This window comes from Gymnogyps californianus, chromosome 1, assembly GCF_018139145.2.
Source record: "Gymnogyps californianus isolate 813 chromosome 1, ASM1813914v2, whole genome shotgun sequence".
Taxonomy (NCBI): domain Eukaryota; kingdom Metazoa; phylum Chordata; class Aves; order Accipitriformes; family Cathartidae; genus Gymnogyps; species Gymnogyps californianus.
The window spans coordinates 58256366-58276463 of record NC_059471.1 but is presented as its reverse complement, the minus strand read 5'-3'; the positions used below and the strand labels follow the sequence as shown (position 1 = coordinate 58276463).

At 42.0% G+C, this 20098-nt stretch overlaps 1 protein-coding gene across 5 annotated transcripts in view; it reads right to left on the bottom strand.

Moving 5' to 3' along the window:
* Window positions 1-18876, bottom strand: part of RAP2A (RAP2A, member of RAS oncogene family) — a 32413-nt gene extending 13537 nt beyond the window's left edge. For 2 of the 5 annotated variants that reach the window (XM_050904339.1, XM_050904333.1), the window contains exon 1: window positions 18554-18867. In XM_050904339.1, the coding sequence (XP_050760296.1) occupies window positions 18554-18867 (314 nt within the window). Of the gene's footprint in view, window positions 1-18553 lie in introns of all 5 variants that reach the window. The other 3 variants (XM_050904350.1, XM_050904359.1, XM_050904365.1) reach the window with 3 other exon arrangements.
* Window positions 18877-20098: the final 1222 nt, after the last annotated feature.

Below are 20098 nucleotides of genomic sequence, written 5' to 3'. Positions count from 1 at the left end.
CAGAAAGAATAAAGCTATTGGATTAGGTGTGCCTTGGACCAGGAGCAAGAATACCAGCTTGGGGGACAAAGCCAAGGTTGTTACCTCACTTCAACACCACTGGCTTGAGCAGAAACTGCAAGGGCTCACGATATCTTAAAACATATGCTGACATTGAGGGATTTCTCTTCCTCCTTGCTTCTCTGTACAAAACTTCTACAAGGTCAAAAAGCCTGCCTATTCTGATGATGTGGGATTTAATAGGTCCCTTTGCAAAGGCAATGAAAAATGCAGATACCTATTAAAAGCAATATAAGCCTCTTGCACATCATACAGCAAATCTACTGATTTGAATTGTTTCAAATTTTTAATTTATTACATTGCTGTGTTCAAAGAACTTAACATGACCCTAACATGCGTTACCATTTATCTATCAATACATGCTTTGTCACAAGAAATTTCTCAGAAGCATCTCTCTTGACATGCAAACCTTTAGATGAATTACTGTAATATTTTAAAATATACTGTAAACTTACTGCACAAGGAAGCATTGACAAAGGTGGAGGAGAAGGAAAGTGACCAAACAGATTTGTACCTATTCAGATATATCAAAGTTAATGCCTGTAGCTGGGTTAAAGGAAAATCTTTAAGACAAAGATACTGTTAATATTCCATTTGGAAAAGCTGAAGCAGCATTCAGAAAGCACAGAGTCTGGGAAGTAATTTATAAGGACAATGGTAGGTCTAGTTTCTTATAGATTCGGTCAATGCTGATATTTAAAGCTCTAGTTTTCCCTTCTGCCTACAACTCTTCCCCTTGCCGTTCTCCAGTCCATAATTAGGGTTGAGCACATGCCACAGTTTCTTCCACAACTAGAGCACTGACAGAGTGTCTTTCCCACCAACAGTTCAGATAGAACTTAATCATTATTTAGATTTCTAATTCGTTCCAGACGTCGAACCACAGAACCACTGGGGCAGGAAGGGACCTCGGGAGGTCTCTAGTCCAACCCCCTGCTCTGAGCAAGGTCAGCCAGGAGATCTCAGCCAGCTTGCTCAAGGCCATGTACAGTTCAGTCTTGAAAATCTCCAAGGACAGACTTTCCACGACCTCTTTGGGAACTTATCCTAGTGTTTAATTTAGTTTAACTTTGCCACAGAATTCAAAACTTACTGGCAGGTAATGGAGGAAGATGAGACAAGCAGGCAACTGAGTTGCATAAGGCTTGTTTCCATAGAAAATGGGCTGAGAAACAAATGCCAAAGCAATACAAATATTTATCGCTATTAATTTATGTAGAGGAACTGATACTTCTACTTACAGGATTTAAGATAAACATATATCCTAGAATTATAAAAGCAAAGTGAATTAACCAGATTTTACAGAATTAACTAAAGCTCAAGCATAAGTTAATGACAACTTCAATCTCTTTATCCTTGTTTACTTAAACTATAGAAAGCAAAACTTTTTAGTGGATACACAAAGTAAAAACTTTGGCTAGCAAAAATAGTCAAATGCATACGCATTTTGAAAGGGCCAGAAGACTATAGTCCTGTAAGGTATTATTTCACTCTTCAAAGTGAACACATTCTTATATTCCTTTAACCAATTTATAATCACTGATAAAAATCCCACTGCAAAACTTATTTAAACTATTCTAATAGGATTTTCTCTAGCTCATTAAAATTACACTTTTACAGTATTCAAGAATACGCCTAACAATTAATTCAAAACCTTCTTAGTAGCATCACCTGCTTCCAAAGGATTAGGGTTCAGGAACAACCGTGTCGTGCCGTCCAGTCAGAACCACACAGAAAGCAACAGTTTCTCCTCCATGTCGAGGCAAGAACCTTCTTACTCCAAGAAGTCAGAGCTGCTGACTTTCAGCACTACCCAGATCTAGCCTCTGAAAACACATGCAAGCCTGGATCACAAAATTCACCTCTGACAATTTGATTGCCACTATCTGGTCTGTAGACTCGGGCATTATGCATGGACACGAACTGCATTTCCATAGTGACTTTTATTTATTTACTTTTTAAAGAATTTGACCTTTTGCAATGAACCTAGCTTCAGGTCACTAAAACTTAAGGAAAACTAAAATAAAAATAATGTGATTAAGAGGCAAACAACCCAGCATAAATTTCTGCTCTCTCATCAATCCCTGTGTAGAAGCTAAGGCAGACAGATACCAGAGTTTCTATGATATTGCATAGCCTGAAGAGAATTTGTGTGTCTAGTACGAAGCAGAGACTTCTCTGTTGCCCTAGTAACCAAAGAAGAATACAGCTTAATGTCCTTCAAGCTAATAAAAATATCCTACAATGCATATAAGAAAACTTTGCAAAAAATGCTCTGTTGAGAGAGATTTTCCTCACAACAGTACAATTAGGTTACAACTCTGGGTATTTTTCAGAAGATGATAGACTATTTTACAGAAATTCTAAGCAAGTGGCCACGCTGGTATAGTGAACCAGTTTAGGAGAAAATAGTACAAATTCTATCATTTTCTCTTGTACTTCAGAAGTAGTATTATGACTTCACATCCTTTTGACTATAGTCAAGCCCTTTTTACCAAAATAAAATTTGTCACCAACAAAGAAAAAACAGACGTGAATCTGAAGGCCTTGACTAGTTTCATTACCAGATGCTCTGAAAGCCTCTTCACTCCTGCTGAGTTTCTACCAGAACATTCGACTTTCAACTTGGGAAAGAAAAACATTCTGCCATGACTTTGGTGGCCCTTATCTTACAGAATAATTTATCTAATTAACATAAGCCTGGTTTAAATAATTGTAATGTTTGAATGAACAGAGCACCAAGAAGGCTTTCTTCTCCAGTTTTCAAAAGTGACCTCCATCTTTAAGAACTCAACTTTGTAACTCTAGAAATCTGATTCAAAAAGAGCACATCAGCTAGTTAAGTGAAACTGTTTCCATACCTAAAGATGAATATACAAAAATAAGAGCTTCCAAAGTCATGTGGGTTTTTTTTATTTGTGGGTTGTTTTTTTTTTTTTAAATAAGTTTTGGTTCATCTTCAAGTATAAAATACTGTCTCCCAGCATACTACCTCTATGCAACGAATACACAGTATGATTTACTGACAACCTCTCTTCCATGTTGAACATAAACTTCAGAAACAATTCTCTTAGGAGCTTTTTTCATTCTTCCTACAATAAGACAGGTACCAATTAAAGAAAAACAACAGACTACTTAATTCTAAATCAGCGTCCTGAATATATTGGAAGACTTGAAACTAAAGTTTACACATTCTAGTATCCAGAACTTTCCTAGTAAGAACTTGTTTATAAAATGACATCAAATATAGGGTATCTAGTACATAAAACAGTAAAATCTAAACATTTTATTCTTCCTTACATGTATGTATATCGCCAATGTAATATTTGAGTAACCATTCTAGCTGGCTTCATTTTAATGAGGAGCTCAGATATAAATAGCTCAATATCTGAGATGACGAGTATATTTTAACTACTGTATAAATGTTCATTTTTTGGGGTCTCTAGTCTAGCTTAAAAAAAGGTCCCTTTTCCCAGAAGAGTTTTACTAACCTGTCTGACAGCCATATTATTGTCTATGAAGACACTTTGTGGCACTCAGTCACCTTGAAGACCATCTTGCACACGTTAACCCTATCAGCTATTAGGCCAGGCCTGCACCAGCAAGGTTAGCCTCTGGGACTCCGTCACCACACAGCTGCCCACGCTGCTGCATCTCTGGGGCTTTAGGCACCCGGCTGCTTTGGCCGGTGCCAAAGCTGTGTCAGCAGCGGAGCGGGTGCACCAGGGTCAGAGCCCAAGGCTCCCGGCTGTCAGCATCCCTGGGGCACTGGAGTGCCTCCGTGCTGGCATTTTGCCGGTGGCTGTATGCCGGCTGATGGCCTGTGTCACCCAAAGAGACAGTTACTCAGCTGAGCTGACGGAAAGGATGGGCTTTGCTAGCTGACAGAAAAAGCAATGCATGCTTGCGTGTGTGAGAGAGGGAGGGAGAGAGAAAAAGAATGAAAACCTTCACAACAAGAGGCTATGTCTCTTACTCACATATTTTTTTCAGAGGGAGAAAAAACAAACAAGCCAGGCCAATCTAAATAATTTCTTTAAAATGTTGCAAATTCCCACATGGATCCAATTTTAATATTGCTTAAATTAGGCAGGAAACAATGTGGCTTTACATTGGTTTAACCAAACTTGTTCAGAAAGTAACTTAGTGACAAAATTTTCATATGTGGACAAAGCCTATTTTAAACTATTTTAAACAGAAGATGACTGCAGAACCTGGTGAAATCCACTTGTTTTTTGTCCTGGCTCCTGACCCCACAGGCTGGAAGACTGAAAAAGCCCTCTGCACATATATGCATATATTTGTGTATATATGTACATTTTAGCTGTCTCTCTTGCTGAGTAAACTTATTTTTAAAGTGGCAGCATTTGGACAGGTAACAGTTTGTGAAAGATGCTAAACTCTAATGTACTTTGTTTTATTCTGAGAAACAAAATATTACTCCAATATTGAAATGTCTGTTTGTCACATTCTAGGTACGGAAAGGATGATAATTTGTATACTTAACCTTCAAAAGCAACAGTAATAATGGTAAGACAATATTTGAGAAAGTTGGATTTCATTGGATTTCTTTTAAGAAAGAGCCTATATTTAAAGGTACCACACACGCTAGTGTCCATTACACCTTCTTCATTGAACCACTAATTGGTAACTAGAATTTCCTGAAAATAGTCCACTAATTATTTTTTCCACATTAAGTTGTCCTATGCAGAAAGGCCATTTCAATTAACATGAAGGTGTGTGCGGGGGTGTGAAGCCCAGACTGTTCCCAGTCCTTTTAATCTAACCACATTTCTTGCTGACAGACAGAAAGTCTTTCAAAGGAAGGTGTTTTGATCATCTCTGGGAGAAGAATGTAGACTTCAATTACCAGTCCAATTATCCCAGCTAGGAAGGCAATACAATTGCTTAATTTTAGAGTAATAAGGGACTTTCAAGGTGTGCCTTCTCAGCTTTCATCCAAGATTGAGCTTTCCATTGTCCCTCTCTGGCAGATGAAGCTACCATGATGGCAGTCACTATTTCTGAATGAAAACCATCTGGAAGAGAATTCAACATACGCTAAGTTCAGTGAATTCACACCTTTAGGTGATTTGTTTTCTTTCTTGAATATGCTCACCTCAATTTAAAAATGGATTTTTTTTTATATTTTAGCCAAATACAGTTTACAAGGGTTAGAACAAGATAAAGAAAAAAGCAATATCCTGCAATAAACAGCAAATCATATTGAATGACCAAATTCTTGAGAATACATGGAAAGAATACATGGCAAACTTTTTTTTCCCCCCAAATCCTGTTTTCTTTCCTATGTTGAGTCTACAAGGTAGCAATTCTTCCCAGAGGCAAAAACTTTGTAACCACACGTTTTTTTCTCAGTGCGTCCATATCAAGCCTAGGGATACACTAATAAACCCTGCAATACATGGCATGCACATCACCCTCCTTCCCTCTTACTTACGGTCCAGAGCAATCTGGACCTTTTAAGTTCAATTATCCTGACTCTAGCTTTCCGTATATTTTATTTTCCTTTTCAGAACACAGTTATATTGTAAAGTTTGGTAGGTAAAAACTGAATTATGTGGATTTGTTTAATCAAAGAGTTACGAAAGTAGTAAGATGAAGCAGTCAGGAGAAACCACCTTTCCGTCATCAGATCAGACTACCATGATGCTTATCTTGAGCTTCTTGTGATATAATTCTTAGACAGATAATGGTATTTTGAACATCTCCCCTATAGTTTAGTAGTATGACTGCGGGTTCACATTGTCTGCAAGTGCCAGTCACTTCCTTCCCTTGAGAAAGGGCCCTGCTTTTAAACATTCACATTATGTGTCCTGTCTATAAACTGTTACAGCTGCCCAGTAGTTGAACTCTTGGCAATTACAAACATAACTGATAGTGTAAATCAAAAAGATGAAAAGAACAGTAGCTCCAGTCCATCAGGAGGCTGTCCAAGAACTGCATTTGCTCACTATGGTTCCTGAAAACCACCCTCGCACAGATGCGGAGCAAGTCCAGCAATCCTTCAATTACATGGTCAGCGCAGAATCTGAGACACAGGGCCCGGTGGCAGCACGCCTATTTCCACAATAACACCAGACCTTTAAGTAAAATCTGGTACTCGGAATGGTAATAGGAACTGCATTCCTTGCCAACAGTTGCTGACAGACTCATCTGATGGGTAGCAAGCATCTGACTTTGGTTGCTATGAAATCTGGTTACAAAGAGCACTAGAAATAAAGGGTTACAAGAGGTTTGACTAAAACTGCTAGATGGTAAACAGACTCATCAAAAATTTGCAGCAGCTACATAATAACACAGTGATACTTCAGTAAGTAACAGAGGTTTCACAATCCCAGATGGAACAACTATAAGGTATACAGTGCCAGACTATGGGCAAGACCATTAGATTTCCACTCACACAGTCCAGGCAAAATTATCATCTGATCCATAATGTTATCTTAAAAGGCAGCAGAGGATTCTTCAAACCTAATCCCATCAAAACATAGCCACTCATTCAACACATCAACAGGCAGCCTAGTTTCCCCACAATTTGAATCAAATTTGGGAATATCTGGATTGAGTGAAATTCCAGAATGTGCTGTCATGCCTAAATTTTCTGGATCATCATCAAGGATCAAGGAGCAGAAGGCTATTGATTCTCTCACATGGCCAATCTATAACAACTACTGGAGAAGCAGATGATACGAAGCCTGCTGAGCATCCACAGCTTCTAATGCTAAGTGAGGCTGCAGACATCCAAACTAGGGGAAACACAGAAGATGCCTATGAAGGCTAATTAATCAAGTTTCTTCATGTTTGATATTTAACATTAAAACTCTATGGACTCTCAGCAAGCTATCTTTATATCATCTGCTTCTCCAGTTCCTTCCTAGGAAAGAGTCTATCATCCCTTTGTATGAGGATAGCCACCTAAGCAGATTCTACTCCAAATATAATGCTATAATCAGCAACATAATATAACCGGTGCATAGAACTCTTTTTTTAAGAGAAGGAAGACATCTAAAGTACAACAATTGTCAAGCCCATGCTGCGGATGATATGATCATCAAGTCTGTGGTCTACTCAATATTCTGTACTAACAAGATCCATACAAAGGCATTCAGAAATTCACTGCTCAAAACATAGGGAATGAAACTGATGCAAAAAAGCAGGAGGCGAAGAGAGGAAAACATTCTGATGGCAAATATTTCTGAGCCTGAATGCAAAACTAAGGTAGGTAAATATACTGGGACTCCAGAAGAATTTAGGGAGCTGTGTCCAAGAAACTGCTCCACAAAATTTCTGCCTACCCACTTAATTTCTTTACAGGCTGCATCCATCTAAAGTTTTTGTCAAAACAAGGTAGCTGTCTGAAGGCCTACAGCTGTGCAAGCCCAGCTGAGCCATATATTGGAACCAAAACAGGGTCACACACCTAAGCTCTCTTGGGATTTATAGATGAGGCATGCAAGCAGCCAAGTCCCTTGAGAGGCCTAATTCACTAAACATTCCTCTGTGAACCTAGCAACACACCAATAGTAAGATACTTAACAAAAAACACAACAGATATCACTTCCACAGAAAGCCATGGGAATAAAAGCAAGTAGTGGCAATGCTGTTTCTTGCATTTAACGTAGCAGTGCAGCGCTTCACCTCCTTGATCAGTGCTGTAGAGACCTGCACCATACACCTTCTTTAGTCATACAAGTTTCACATCTGCTTTTGCAGAAGACTGCTCTAACCACTAAGCTACCAGTGAGGTTGAGAACATACTCTTCAATCTTCCTGTTGAAGATGCACCACTGTGAAGGCAAATACAAATACATGAAGGCAAATTCACAAATCCCGAGGGAACAACAACAGAAAAAGATCGGGTGTACAAGCTGAAGAAAGACATTATGGACAGAAACCCAGGGATTTCTCAGGACTGCTTATTTGTTTAAGAAGTCACTGCAAAAATGCAAAATCAATATCCCATACAGTGAATGGTCACCAGAAGACTCCCCTAGTCCAGGTGACCACAATATTTCAGGAAAGGTCAGCTGTTGCTCCATGATGACATAGTGGCTTCCATTTTTCTCTCATTCTTTTAGAATTTAAGTGTTTTGATCAGTAAGAGGGCCTGCCTCACAAGAGAAGAGGTTCTACATACATAAGGAGATAGTTCAAGTGGTTTGCTGCAACAGGACTACACACTTCAGAGCAAAGCAGATTCCTAAAGAACTGACACAGAAAAGAAACACTAAGCTATCTTGCAAGACCCATTTCTCATTTATTTCTCAATGAAATGCAAGAAGAGAGAAAGCTGACACTGAGGGCGGGGGAAAAGCATCTCCTCCAGTGCATTGCATGTTCAGAAGATCAATGCCAGGATTCCCTGCTTTGGACAGCATCCTGCACACTTGGTACAAAAAAGAAACCAACCTCTCCTACACCCCAAACCTCCACTGTATACTGAGGAGGTTATCTGTTAAAGAACCCAAGCAGATCAAACAGATTTAAGTGGTACTACATTGACCCCTCCCACTCCGCTCCCCAAACCTAACATCACACCCAAACAGACAAAAGCAATGGGAGAATTCATTCCAAATTACTGCTTGGATTTCGATTGTGGACAGCAGCATTAACCCAGCAGAAGGTGACTCATGCGTCTTTCTCTCAGGCATTGTAGGGAGTAACCTGCATGTCAGCTACCAAGAATCTAACTGCTTCTGAGACTACCAGAGCAGATGCCTTCTTTAAGCAGCGAGATGGAGAGCCTGGATTTGATCGGAGACTGAGAAGCATTCAGACCAGTTAGATTTTTTTGGGGGGGGAGGGGGGGGGGAGGTATGAAAGGCATCTGATAAAATGCTCCAGAAGAAATAGTTCAAGGTGATCACCTTCTGCCCTCCAAATTATTTTCAAAAAGTTAAAAAAAACCCCAAACAACCAACCTAAACCACAAAAACACAAAACATCACCATTTGACTGGTTTTCAGCAGAATTATTACAGAAGAAGAGGGGCAAATTTTGAACCTGGAGATAGAAGATTACTACTAGGAAAACCCTTTAAAATGTCAAGTCTTTTTAGCAGCAGAAAATCCACAGGCTGGAAACATACCTTCTTAAAAACAGTACACAAATAGCAGTATACAAATAAGGACTGCTGTCACGTAGTTCAAAAAAAATACACACGTCCAGGATTCTGCATCATGGCCAAGTGCAATCAAATACAGAGGTGGGTGAAAAAAACCCAGATTTTTTTCCCCACCCATTTATAACTTTTGAGGAAAATAGTATAAAACCCAAACATTTCATATTCATTGTTTTGTTCTGACAAAAACAATAAGCTTCTAAAATTTAAAAATGAAATTGAAAACACGGTAAGGGAATTTCAAAAGAAAAGCAATTCTTGAGGAAAGAGTTAATTTATGCATTTCCAGACAGGTTTTATAAAGTTCATGGCTTTTTCAAAAGAAAAAAGCATTCCAATTATTTGCACATTTATAAAACGTTTCAAGTAAGATTTTGCACAGCAGTTAAAAAGATGTTATAGCAATGTGGGAAACTGCAACCAGATCTAATCAGATAAAGTAGGTTGATCAGTCCTGGCTTATCCTGTATATTATAAAATATATTAGGAGTAAGAGGGCAAACAGTACAAACATTCTCCTACCAAAACTTGCCCATCACAGCAAGCGCACATATGGCCCAGAGGCGATCTATGTGGCTATTTCTTGAAAGCATCTTTTCTTGCAATTAATCAGAAATCCAGGACCAAACCTCTTCTTCACAACATTCAGAGCACTTAAGTTCAGTGCCCTTATCCAATTCATTTCCAGTTCAAATTGAATTGTAGTTGAGTTGACACTCACATGGGAATCTCAAACACTATTAATCTTTCAGTTAAGGTGGATACGTGTTAACCAGAACCAAACCATTCTATAAAGTAAGAGTTATATTTTACTTTACCCCAGACCACTACCCTAAGCTATTACATTCTAATATTTTAAAATGCTTTAATGTTTGCCTTATTACCCTGACTTTTTGCAGAATAACAATATTTTAAAAGTCGTTAAAGCTCTATCTACATGACACAAGCGACGTTTCAAAACAAGCTAATCAACTCTAAAAATGCTTACTCCTTTTTTTTTTTTGTCCTTCACCTGATCTTTCACCTAGTCTAGGCCTAATCAAGACAAGAATTAAAATATTGTCACCATTGCATTTTTAAAGAGTACAGCACCAACTAATTGAGCTAGCCCCATGACATTACTGTTGAGAAAGGATAACATGCTCATATCACACCTTTAATTCTCTTGTCTAGACTAGGATTTAAGACAACACAGCTGCTAAAATGCAATCCATTGACAAAGAAAGTGTTCGAGTTGCACTCATCATTGTAAACTGTACCTAGACTATACTGTTTGCCTTAGTGCAGCAAAAACTGAATACTAGTCGTGTATTGGAAACCTCTGGGGAAAAAAAAACAAAAAAACAGACCAGCAGGAAGCTAATGAATAAGAGAACATGAAGAAGCAGATAGCTATAGTTCTTGTTACCTTAACAATCACGTAAATCTTTGTACAAGTCACTACGTGCCACGATAATTTAGCACTGCAGTCCCAATTGCTTCCCTATTCTCTCTCAAAATGTTATCATCACATACCACCTACACAATTTACAAGGAGGCAAAAAAGGAAAAAGAAAAAAAAAAAAGATGTTTGAGCAACACTTGCAATATTTCAGAACCCCAGTAACCCCAGGTTTGTTCTTAGGTGCAAAAAATAAAAATCTGACACTGAATTATTACAGGGAAAAACTAGAAAAGGATGAATTTAATGATTTTTGGGAGAACCACCCACTCAGACATTTCAAATTTTCATCTAAAAAACTTTCAATTGCCAAAGAATGTCTCTTTTTGACATTTCAGTCCAAAGAGTATGCCTGCTAACATAAGAGTTTTAACTAAACATATTGTTACCCAGAATGTTTTATGTATGACCAAACAACAAAATTTGTTTCTATCCACATACTATCCAACTGAAGAGTAGAGAATCGTAGTTATTTTAAAAGAAAAGATGAAAGTTACTGCCAACTGTGTTGGCTATAAAAAACAGTATTTAAAGAATTATTGTCCTCTAGGCAAAACAGAAATTCAAAGGCAAAACAGAAATTCTAATGAGCAATGATTTTTTTTTTGATAAAATTTTCCAAATATTCATTGCAAAAAATCTGTGTCAAAACAGCTTAATGAAGAACAAGATAGAAAACATTCAACCCCAAGCATTAACGTTATATTATTGTACTGAACTATGAAAGCCATTAAAGTCACTGTTATATTTGGTCTTTAACACATTAAATAGCATTTTTACAACACAGACATGATCAAGCAACACTGCACAACTGAAAACAAATTTAAGAAGTCTTGCCACATACTGTTATACTATTTGACAATTGTAGCTCTTCATATTTATTCACACACCTCTACAACAACATGAGCTACAGCAGCAATTAAGACCCGAAAAGAGAAGATGATGCTAAGTGACACAGGCATCATAAAAAAAGATATGCTATACTCTAAACTAGCACAATCTAAACTAAACATGCATACAAAAGGAGCTTGCCTACCTGACTTTTTCAATAAAAGTCCAAAGAACACCTAAAAAGTAGGAGGGGATAAAAAGATTTATTTTCAGTGCCCACATACGGAAACTATCATGTCACTTTACCTTACAAAGAAAAATAAATAAATCTTGGAAAGGAATATCTATACAATTAGTGGGGGGCGGGGGGGGGGGGGGTGGGAAGCAGCCAAAAAACCACATTAGAAGACTCTGGTTATAAGCATTGTCTCTTTTTCATGGTTTCCACAGAAAGTAACTCAAAGTAGCATGAATATTTCAGATTATCAAGGCGGGGGGGGGGGGGGGGGGGGGGGTGGGGGAAGAGTCAAGAGAACTCTGCAACTGTGGAATTTAATTAAAAAGCTTCTACAGGAAAACATTAAAGGTAATACGCTCTGAAGGTGCAAGAGCACCTTGAAATATCCGAGTTTAAGACTAAGCCAAGCAACTTTAAAATAATCTTCTATAGCTTAAAATTGCACATTGTCACAGACATTTTTTTAGAGGATTGTCTATGTATGAATTCCCCAGTTAGACAAAATTATAGGTTTCTTGATTTGACAGAATTAGTTCATTAATGTCACATTAAAACAAAGGTAGATTCACAAAAAAAAAGATCTAATATAGAGCCAGAAAGAAGTGTTGTAAAGGTATTTTAAAAGCACAAGAGTACAAATAGAAACTAAAAATCTGAGTTTAAAACTAAATAAATTTTACAGTAATGTCCTGTATCCTGCAAACTTGTACTCCTTCTGTTACAGACACTTTCTAGGGGACAGTTTATGTATCAGTTCCCCAATAAGACACAAGAGATGGCCATACAGCTGAAGGTTCTGATGTTATATACAGGGTCAATTCGATACGACTGACTACTTGTGTTTATTACTTCTTTATATCTCTACATATGCTTAAAATATTTGCATTTTCTTCTTGTAAATCAATAAGGTTCTCACCTGAGAAACAGCTATCCATAGGTGTCCCTTTAAAAAAAAAAAAAAAGAAAGAAAAAAAAAAAGAGGCCAGTATAGTTCTTCTATTGTACTTTAATATTTTAACACAATGGCTGATGTCTGCACCATGTCAGAATTTCATCCAGGTTCCCACATTTTCTCAGAAATATGTACAAATGTTTGATGGGATTTAAAATCTATTAATCTGTTCTTGCAATAAAGTGGTAAATTTCATCTGACAGGTGCACAAGAGTGGCTGGCAGCTTGACCAGGCATCCTATAGAGAATGGGGGCCATGCTTATTACCTGCCCTGCCTTTTTCACGTAAAGATGAGTACTCTAATCAATCCACTACACTGAGATTATTGCAAGAAAAAGAACTCTTGCTAAAAAAGACTTCAGGATTTCAGTCTGTTCTTATTTCTACCATCTCTACACAGCTAGCATCTATGAAGTCCCTAGACATTTGTCAATCTTTTGCATACAGTACTTCAGAAGGAATAGAATTTTCCAAATCTCACTTCTACCGAACACTTAAGTATTTTTTCCTGGAAGGTTGGAGCCATCTTTGTGGTTGAATGTGTTGTGGCAGTATTTATGAAGAATTCTCTAAATAGTTTTCAAAATTAGAAAAATATTTTCCTAAAATAAAGATGAGATATACATAGAATTTCAGAAAACTGGTAAATTCAACCTTGCTTAAAGAGGACTTAGGTCTTTGAATAAAAACCATACTTAGTTTTCATAGTACTTGGAAAGTAACATTTTCAAACTAGACATTTGAGCAATTTGTAATTTCAAGTATAGTTTTTCAGACTTAATCACCATTAAGTCACTAAATACATCAATTATCATTGACTCAACATGCTGATTTCACAATTAATAAATTTCAATAATTACATCTCCTGTATGTTTTAAATTACCACACAGAATCCCTAGACCGGGAGGCAGACTTTCATCCTGATGATAAACACCACCATAAAGAACGTTCTCAACTCGGAGACACATTTCTGTGATATTTCATAGCAACATACCTATATCATTTAGTCTGCATTTTCAGACAATCTAAATTTATTAATTTTCTGGTCTTTGTTTTCTAAAGAAAAAGCAATAGATTAATAAAAAGGTTTTTTTCACTACTTGAAACAAAGCATTTCTCAAAAATACTAATTTAAGTAGAATCTGTTAGAGTCTCCAAAACATGAACACAAGAGTCCTGTCTTTAAAGCACTGGTCAGACATCTAGAGAAACTATTGCAAGTGAAGAACTCAGAATTAACTTTGAGTTCCTTTTTATTTCTGCGCTTTAGTTTTCTGCTTGAATAGAAATAGTACTTCTTCTCTATTTCATGGGGTTCTACTAAAAATATATATATTAAAGCCTGTAGGATAGATTGAGAAATTACATTATTGAAAGCTACATAAGCACCCAGAATACATACCCAACGAGGTTTAAACATACCTTCATGGGAGAAAAACATTGGTAAAGTCATATCCAAAATTAAAATTCAGTATATGGTAAATATCAGCAGATTCTCTTCAGAGAGCTTTCTAATCACACAAGAGAAACACGAAAGTGTTAGAAGTTACCTAACTCCTTTTTCCACAAAAAAAATTACACTGCTTAATCTGCATACTCACTACTTCTTTCTAAACCTTGATATCTAACTGGGGTGTACCACTTCCAATCTGTTTCATTTGACAGCTTCTGTTCTTCCTTCACTGCAGACCTTTGCTGGCATGGGCCCACTCATCCAGTTTAGCCTTACTCTCACAAATAAAAGGTTTCTCCAGAAAACAGCTTGTTCTGAAACTACAGTGAGTTCTGTCTACAGCATAAACAGACAGTTCTTTGCTGCCAAGCTTGCAAATCCATTTTGGAGGGAAAGAAGGTCCCAAAGTTGCAGCACCTACAAACGCACAGGTAACATTTTGTGTAATATCTCACCAGGAGGTAGTAAAGCAGCAGCTGATTCCCTTTATCCTTCTTGTATACAGAAAGTAAGAAGCACTCTTCAAAGCCACCACATAAAAAAAATATTATGCTTATGTACATCCTCCCAACAGTACAAACCCTCAGCATTTGTGAATCAGAAGAAAAAAGGCTGAATGGACATATTTGGCACAAGTGGGATCCAGAAACTGGTACGAGGTGCCTGAAACACTAAGATCGTGGGGTTGGAATAATGCATTTCAGATAAGCAGTCAATTGTACAGGGAAGAGGAGCTCCCAAACGGTTTACTCAGCTATCACCATCAGTGATAACAGCTTCAAACAAGCATGGAGGCACTCTCAAGTTCCTAAACCCAGGGACCAACGCTATACCTTTGGCCTCATTCTGCATAACCCACCACCCTACATTAGGACACAACCCCTCTGTCCTCCTGCCTTCTGATTACACTCCTTATCCAGCAAAACAAGGCATCCACAGCTTCACTCACCTAGGTCACATCCCCTTCCATCAGTTTCCTGCCCCCCACATACCGATACTAAAGCACAAGTTCCAGATAAGCAGGGCTAGTTGCAGGCACTGCAAGACAACAGCTGCAGAACAATTGCAGAAGCAATTGCTTTGTACAACACAAGCTATAGCCAAGCCACTCCTCGGGTAGAAACTATTGTAAGACACAGCATCTGGAGGAGGAAGAACGGCAGCTGTGATTTTGTACCACCGTGATCCTTCATCCAACGCTGGCAGCATTCTGTGCAGTGGGAAACTCTGGCCCAGCGTACAGCGAGCACTTCTGAAACCTTTTCCTTCTCCTCATCCTGTGTCTAGGCAGAGCTGCTGGGGGTGCACCCATCCACTCAGAACTGACAGGGCTCCCTTACCTCCTTTTCAAGGTAAAGCACCTTGACTCATTCTTGGAAAGATCTAGACAAAAACGTTTTATTTACTTCAAAAAGAAGAATATGGTTTACATTTAAGCCATTTCCCAGGAAAGAACTTTAATTACCTGTTTAAAAGCTATGGAGGCACCCCCCACTCTTGATAAAGCTGTGTACCATGACTGAAAGGGAGGCAAGGCTTCCACACTACACAGTACACAAGGAAGCTTGACTTTATAGTTTTGCCATTAGGAGACTTCTCTGCAAACCGGGAGACCTGGATTTCAGTCCTGTTTCTAAGTCTATTTATGCATTTTTTAATATTAAATAGCCATTTAATGAGAACAGAAACTATACTGGCAAGAGTGATCTCAACCTCTTCTAACCACTAAGCTTCAGAGTTAAGTAAAGGTCCACCTGTTTCCTCTCTTTCATTCATGAACATGTCATTCATTCCTATAAAGTAACTCAACTTCATCAGGTGGAGTGAAGGACTCCCTTAGCTTAGTTTGGCCTGGTATGTGGTGGTTAGACCAGGGAAGCAGAAGACTCAAGCGTGCATCTCAACCTGAAGAGGGAATTTCGCCTGGCTTTTCTACTTCTTGGGAGAGTAATTAAAATTACTCTCTAATTATGTAATAACACAGGGATTCTTTCATCCAAAAAAAAAACCAAAAAAAGCAAGGACAACATGTAAAATGCAGGGATACCTACTAGTTAGAGACCTGGCCAATTGGTTTTCAAGTACAATGAAAGTTCAGAGATCTTTAGATCACGGGTTTGTATCAGTATAAGCATATAGTTGTCATTTGCAGTTACATCTCATCCAAAATCCCGAAGTAAACAGGACTATGATTATTTGTCTCTCAACATGGATTAAATGCATTTGTGCAACTGTAAATTATAATTTAGAAGTCCTTGTAGATACATATTATATCTGTAAATATGCATTCTTCCAGTTTAACTGGTAAAAAGGATGCAAGCTTAAGTCAACAGCACATTAGGTCTTGCACTGCCTGCAAACTTAAGTCAAGTTCCAAAACATAACACCACCACCCCCCACAAATATAAGGTAACTTGACAGGGAAAGATCTGGTACACTTGCTGAAACTACATCTTTTTAATATTGCAAGTCAACAGCATATCCCTTTCAACTACAATTCAATTAATTAACATTTTCAGAACTTGCTAAAATTTTCAGGATTTCAGCTGCTTTTAGATTACTTTGCATAAGTAAAATTTAGGATTAAAACATTGCTCCTATGTCTTTCACAAAATACCTAACCAAAAGCCAAAAGTTGAAGTCTTGCAGTAAAAGAGATGGCAGAAGAAAAACAAGAGCAGCATTTAGACCCACTCTCAGCAGTGCTGAGTCAATGTAACTATGGAAGTACAAGTTGCTTTCTATTCTGCTTCACCTATCTACAGCTTGTCAGCTGGGGTCTGAATGCAGATGCTCCATTGCAAGGTACAATGCAAGCTGCAAAAGCCACAGCTAGGCATTCAGAGACTAAATCAATTTATATTACTGATTACATACAGGAAAACAAAAGCATTTCTTAATGAATAAAGTCTACCCTAACTACTTAAAGAAAAAATGTTCTTCTATAAGGTATGTGTGAATGATAAGGATCACAACAATATGGAAAATGCATTTTCCATAATAAATTCAAAATAACTTCATTACATCGGTCTTTAGAAACCTCCAATGAAAAAGTTAGGACACACATTAAGAAACATCTACTATGAGAAAGTTTCAAGTCTCTAAAAACATCAGTACTTGGTCTCCTCCCTCCCCCTTCCCCTACTCGCTCTCCTCCCCGATTTCAAAATACATCTTCCCCAGGCCTTGGTCTGGAATGGTAGTTTCTGTGAACAGACCATACCCAACCATTTGATTAGCCATTATCACCTTTTATGCTCCACTCTACATTAAGATGCAAATCCAGCAGCTGTGGTCCAACTAAGTTATTTACAAGGGTTTCCCTTTCAGATGTCCAAGCCAAAGCTACAACCAGTTCTGCGACATAATTAACCACCTCTCTCCACGGGCAATAACAGATCTCTGTCTGCGATGATCTGGCCAGCGGCATTTTCTCATCCACGCTATGGTTCAAACGGTTGCTATGATTTCAAATGGTGCATCTACCCTTATTTTAGCGTGACTGGCTGCATTTCAGCTGCTGACATCTAACTGATTGACGCATATCTAAACAACATAGTGGTTATAAAAACAAACTGGCAGTATGCACCGGTGTTCCACCACTGCAGATTTACTTGTAATAGAGTGGCTGGCAACGTGACCGTGGGAAATTTAAGAGAAACACTGGCATACATAAGGCCCCACGCTCACAGCCGTCATCTCTTTACCAAGAAAGAGGCTTGCATTCTGCACTTTTAAGAGGAGTGGGAAGTTCACTGCAATACCTATGCAGGTATCCGAAAAGGCAGATCTCGATCTGCCTTTGAAGACGTGTGCTGGACGAAAACACCCAGGTCCTTCGCTGGCAAATCAGCTACGGCACGTCCACTAAGAAAGTGCACTCGAGGACTGACCCGATACAATATTCGGGGAACTGCTTTTCCGCACCCCCGGTTACAGCCGTGGCACAGACTGCCGCCTGCCCGCCCGTGGCCAGCCTGTCTGCCATATTTCACGCAGGAGCACCCCAAACTTACCGCGTCGTAAACGCAAACGGGGGGGGGGAGCGAGCAGCGGAAACTGCTGGAGCCCCCTGCCCCCGCTCCGCCACCCCTGCGGCTGGCGGCCGGCACCCGCCCACAGGGAGCCCCGGGCTGCGGGCGAGGCAGCACCGGCGAGGGCGCAGGAGCGGGGCGGGGGTCCTGCCGCCCAGGGGCGCCAGCGGGGAAGGAGGGCGGGAGGCGGGTGAGGGAAGGAAGCCGCGGGGCAGGCACCTGAGCGGGCAGGGCGTGGGCAGCCCCCGGGCCGGAGATCCGGGCACTGCGGGGCGGCCCGGAGCGGGGGAGGAGGGGACGGAGCGGGGGGGGGGGGGGGACGGGCGGCCCGCAGGCCCCGGCGGGCCGGGCCGCAGGTGGGCGTCGGGCGCGGCCGTCGGAGGAGCGGCCGCCGGGCAAGTCACCTCTTGACGCGGATGATCTGGTCGCGCATGGGTCGGATGTCCTGGAAGCTCTGCTGGTTGACCAGGCTGTAGACGAGGATGAAGCCCTGCCCGTTCTTGATGTAGAGGTCCCGCATGGAGGCGAACTGCTCGGTGCCCGCCGTGTCCAGGATCTCCAGGACGGAGGGGGAGGCGTCCACCTCGATCTCCTTGCGGTAGAAGTCCTCGATGGTGGGGTCGTACTTCTCGATGAAGGTGCCGGTCACGAACTGCACCGTGAGCGCCGACTTCCCCACCCCGCCCGAGCCCAGCACCACCACCTTGTACTCGCGCATCCTCCCGCCGCCGCCAGCGCGGACCGCCCGCCCGACCCGCACCTGCCGACGGCCCCTCCTCACCCCCCCGCCATGGGCCGGGCCGCGCCGCGCCGCGCCCGCCCTGCCCTGCCCTGCCCTGCCCTGCCCGCCGCCGCCGCCGCCCCCGCTCCGCTCGCACCCGCCCGCCCGCCCGGCGGATGCTGCCGGCCGCGGCGGCTCCTGGGCGGCGCTGCCGGCGGCGGGGCCGCGCTCACGGGCTGCGGCGCGGCTGAGGTGGGGCGCCGGCCCCGCCCCCTCCTTCCCCTGTCGCCACGGCAACAGCCAACCGGCCGGCGCGCGGGGGGGCGCGGAGGAGGAAGAAAGAGCGGGGAGGAGGGCAGGCGGGCGGGCGACGCCTCGTCACGTGGCGCCTCCCCGCGTCCCCGTCCCCCCACCCCCTCACGTCGGGGGGGGGGGCGCCGGCCAACCGGCGGGCGCGGCAGCCGCACGTGACGCCGACGTCAGCAGCGCCTCGGCGGGTCGCGGCGGCAACTGCCCGTCTCCTCCCGTCCCTCGCCCGGCGCTGTCGCCGTGGAGACAGCGGCCCGCCCCCGCCCCTAGCCCGCTCTCCGGGCTAACTCCGCTACACGCGCTTCCCGGAGGGCCAACCAGCGGCCGCGCAGCGGTCACGCGCCGGGCGGGATGAGCCAATGGGAGCGCGGGTTGGGGGCGAGCGGGGTAGGGCGGGCGCTCGGCGGCCGCGCGGCCGGAAGTGCCTGTCAGGGGCCCGCGGCGGCCGCGCTGGGGCTCGGTGCCGGGGCAGCCGCGGGGGGGGGGGGGCGGCGGCGCGCTCGTCCCGGGCCCCGGGAGCGGCCTGTAGCCCGAGGGGGAGCTGACATCGCACCGGGGCGGGGTGCAGGGCGGTTGGGTGAGGCGGCGGCCTCTGCGCTGCCCCCTGTCCTGGTAGGTGGGCGGGAGTCGGGGAGGGGGGAGAGGCCTTTCCGAGCCGTCCGAGGGGAAATCCTTTGCAAACTCCCCGGTTTCGCTTCCCGGTGGCCTGGGGGAGGGCGCTCTGGCGTGGTAAGTTCTTGATGTTTTAAACCTGGCAGTTCTCCGGAGGCTGAAGGTGTCTGCGGAGGGCCCGAGGCCACCGTGTTAATCCCACTCGTGTATACAGAAGTAAATGGGATTCATAAAATCAAACGCACCGATCCTATGAGCCTTCCCTTTGAATGCATTGTGATCGTCATGCTGGTATGTGCTTGCAAGG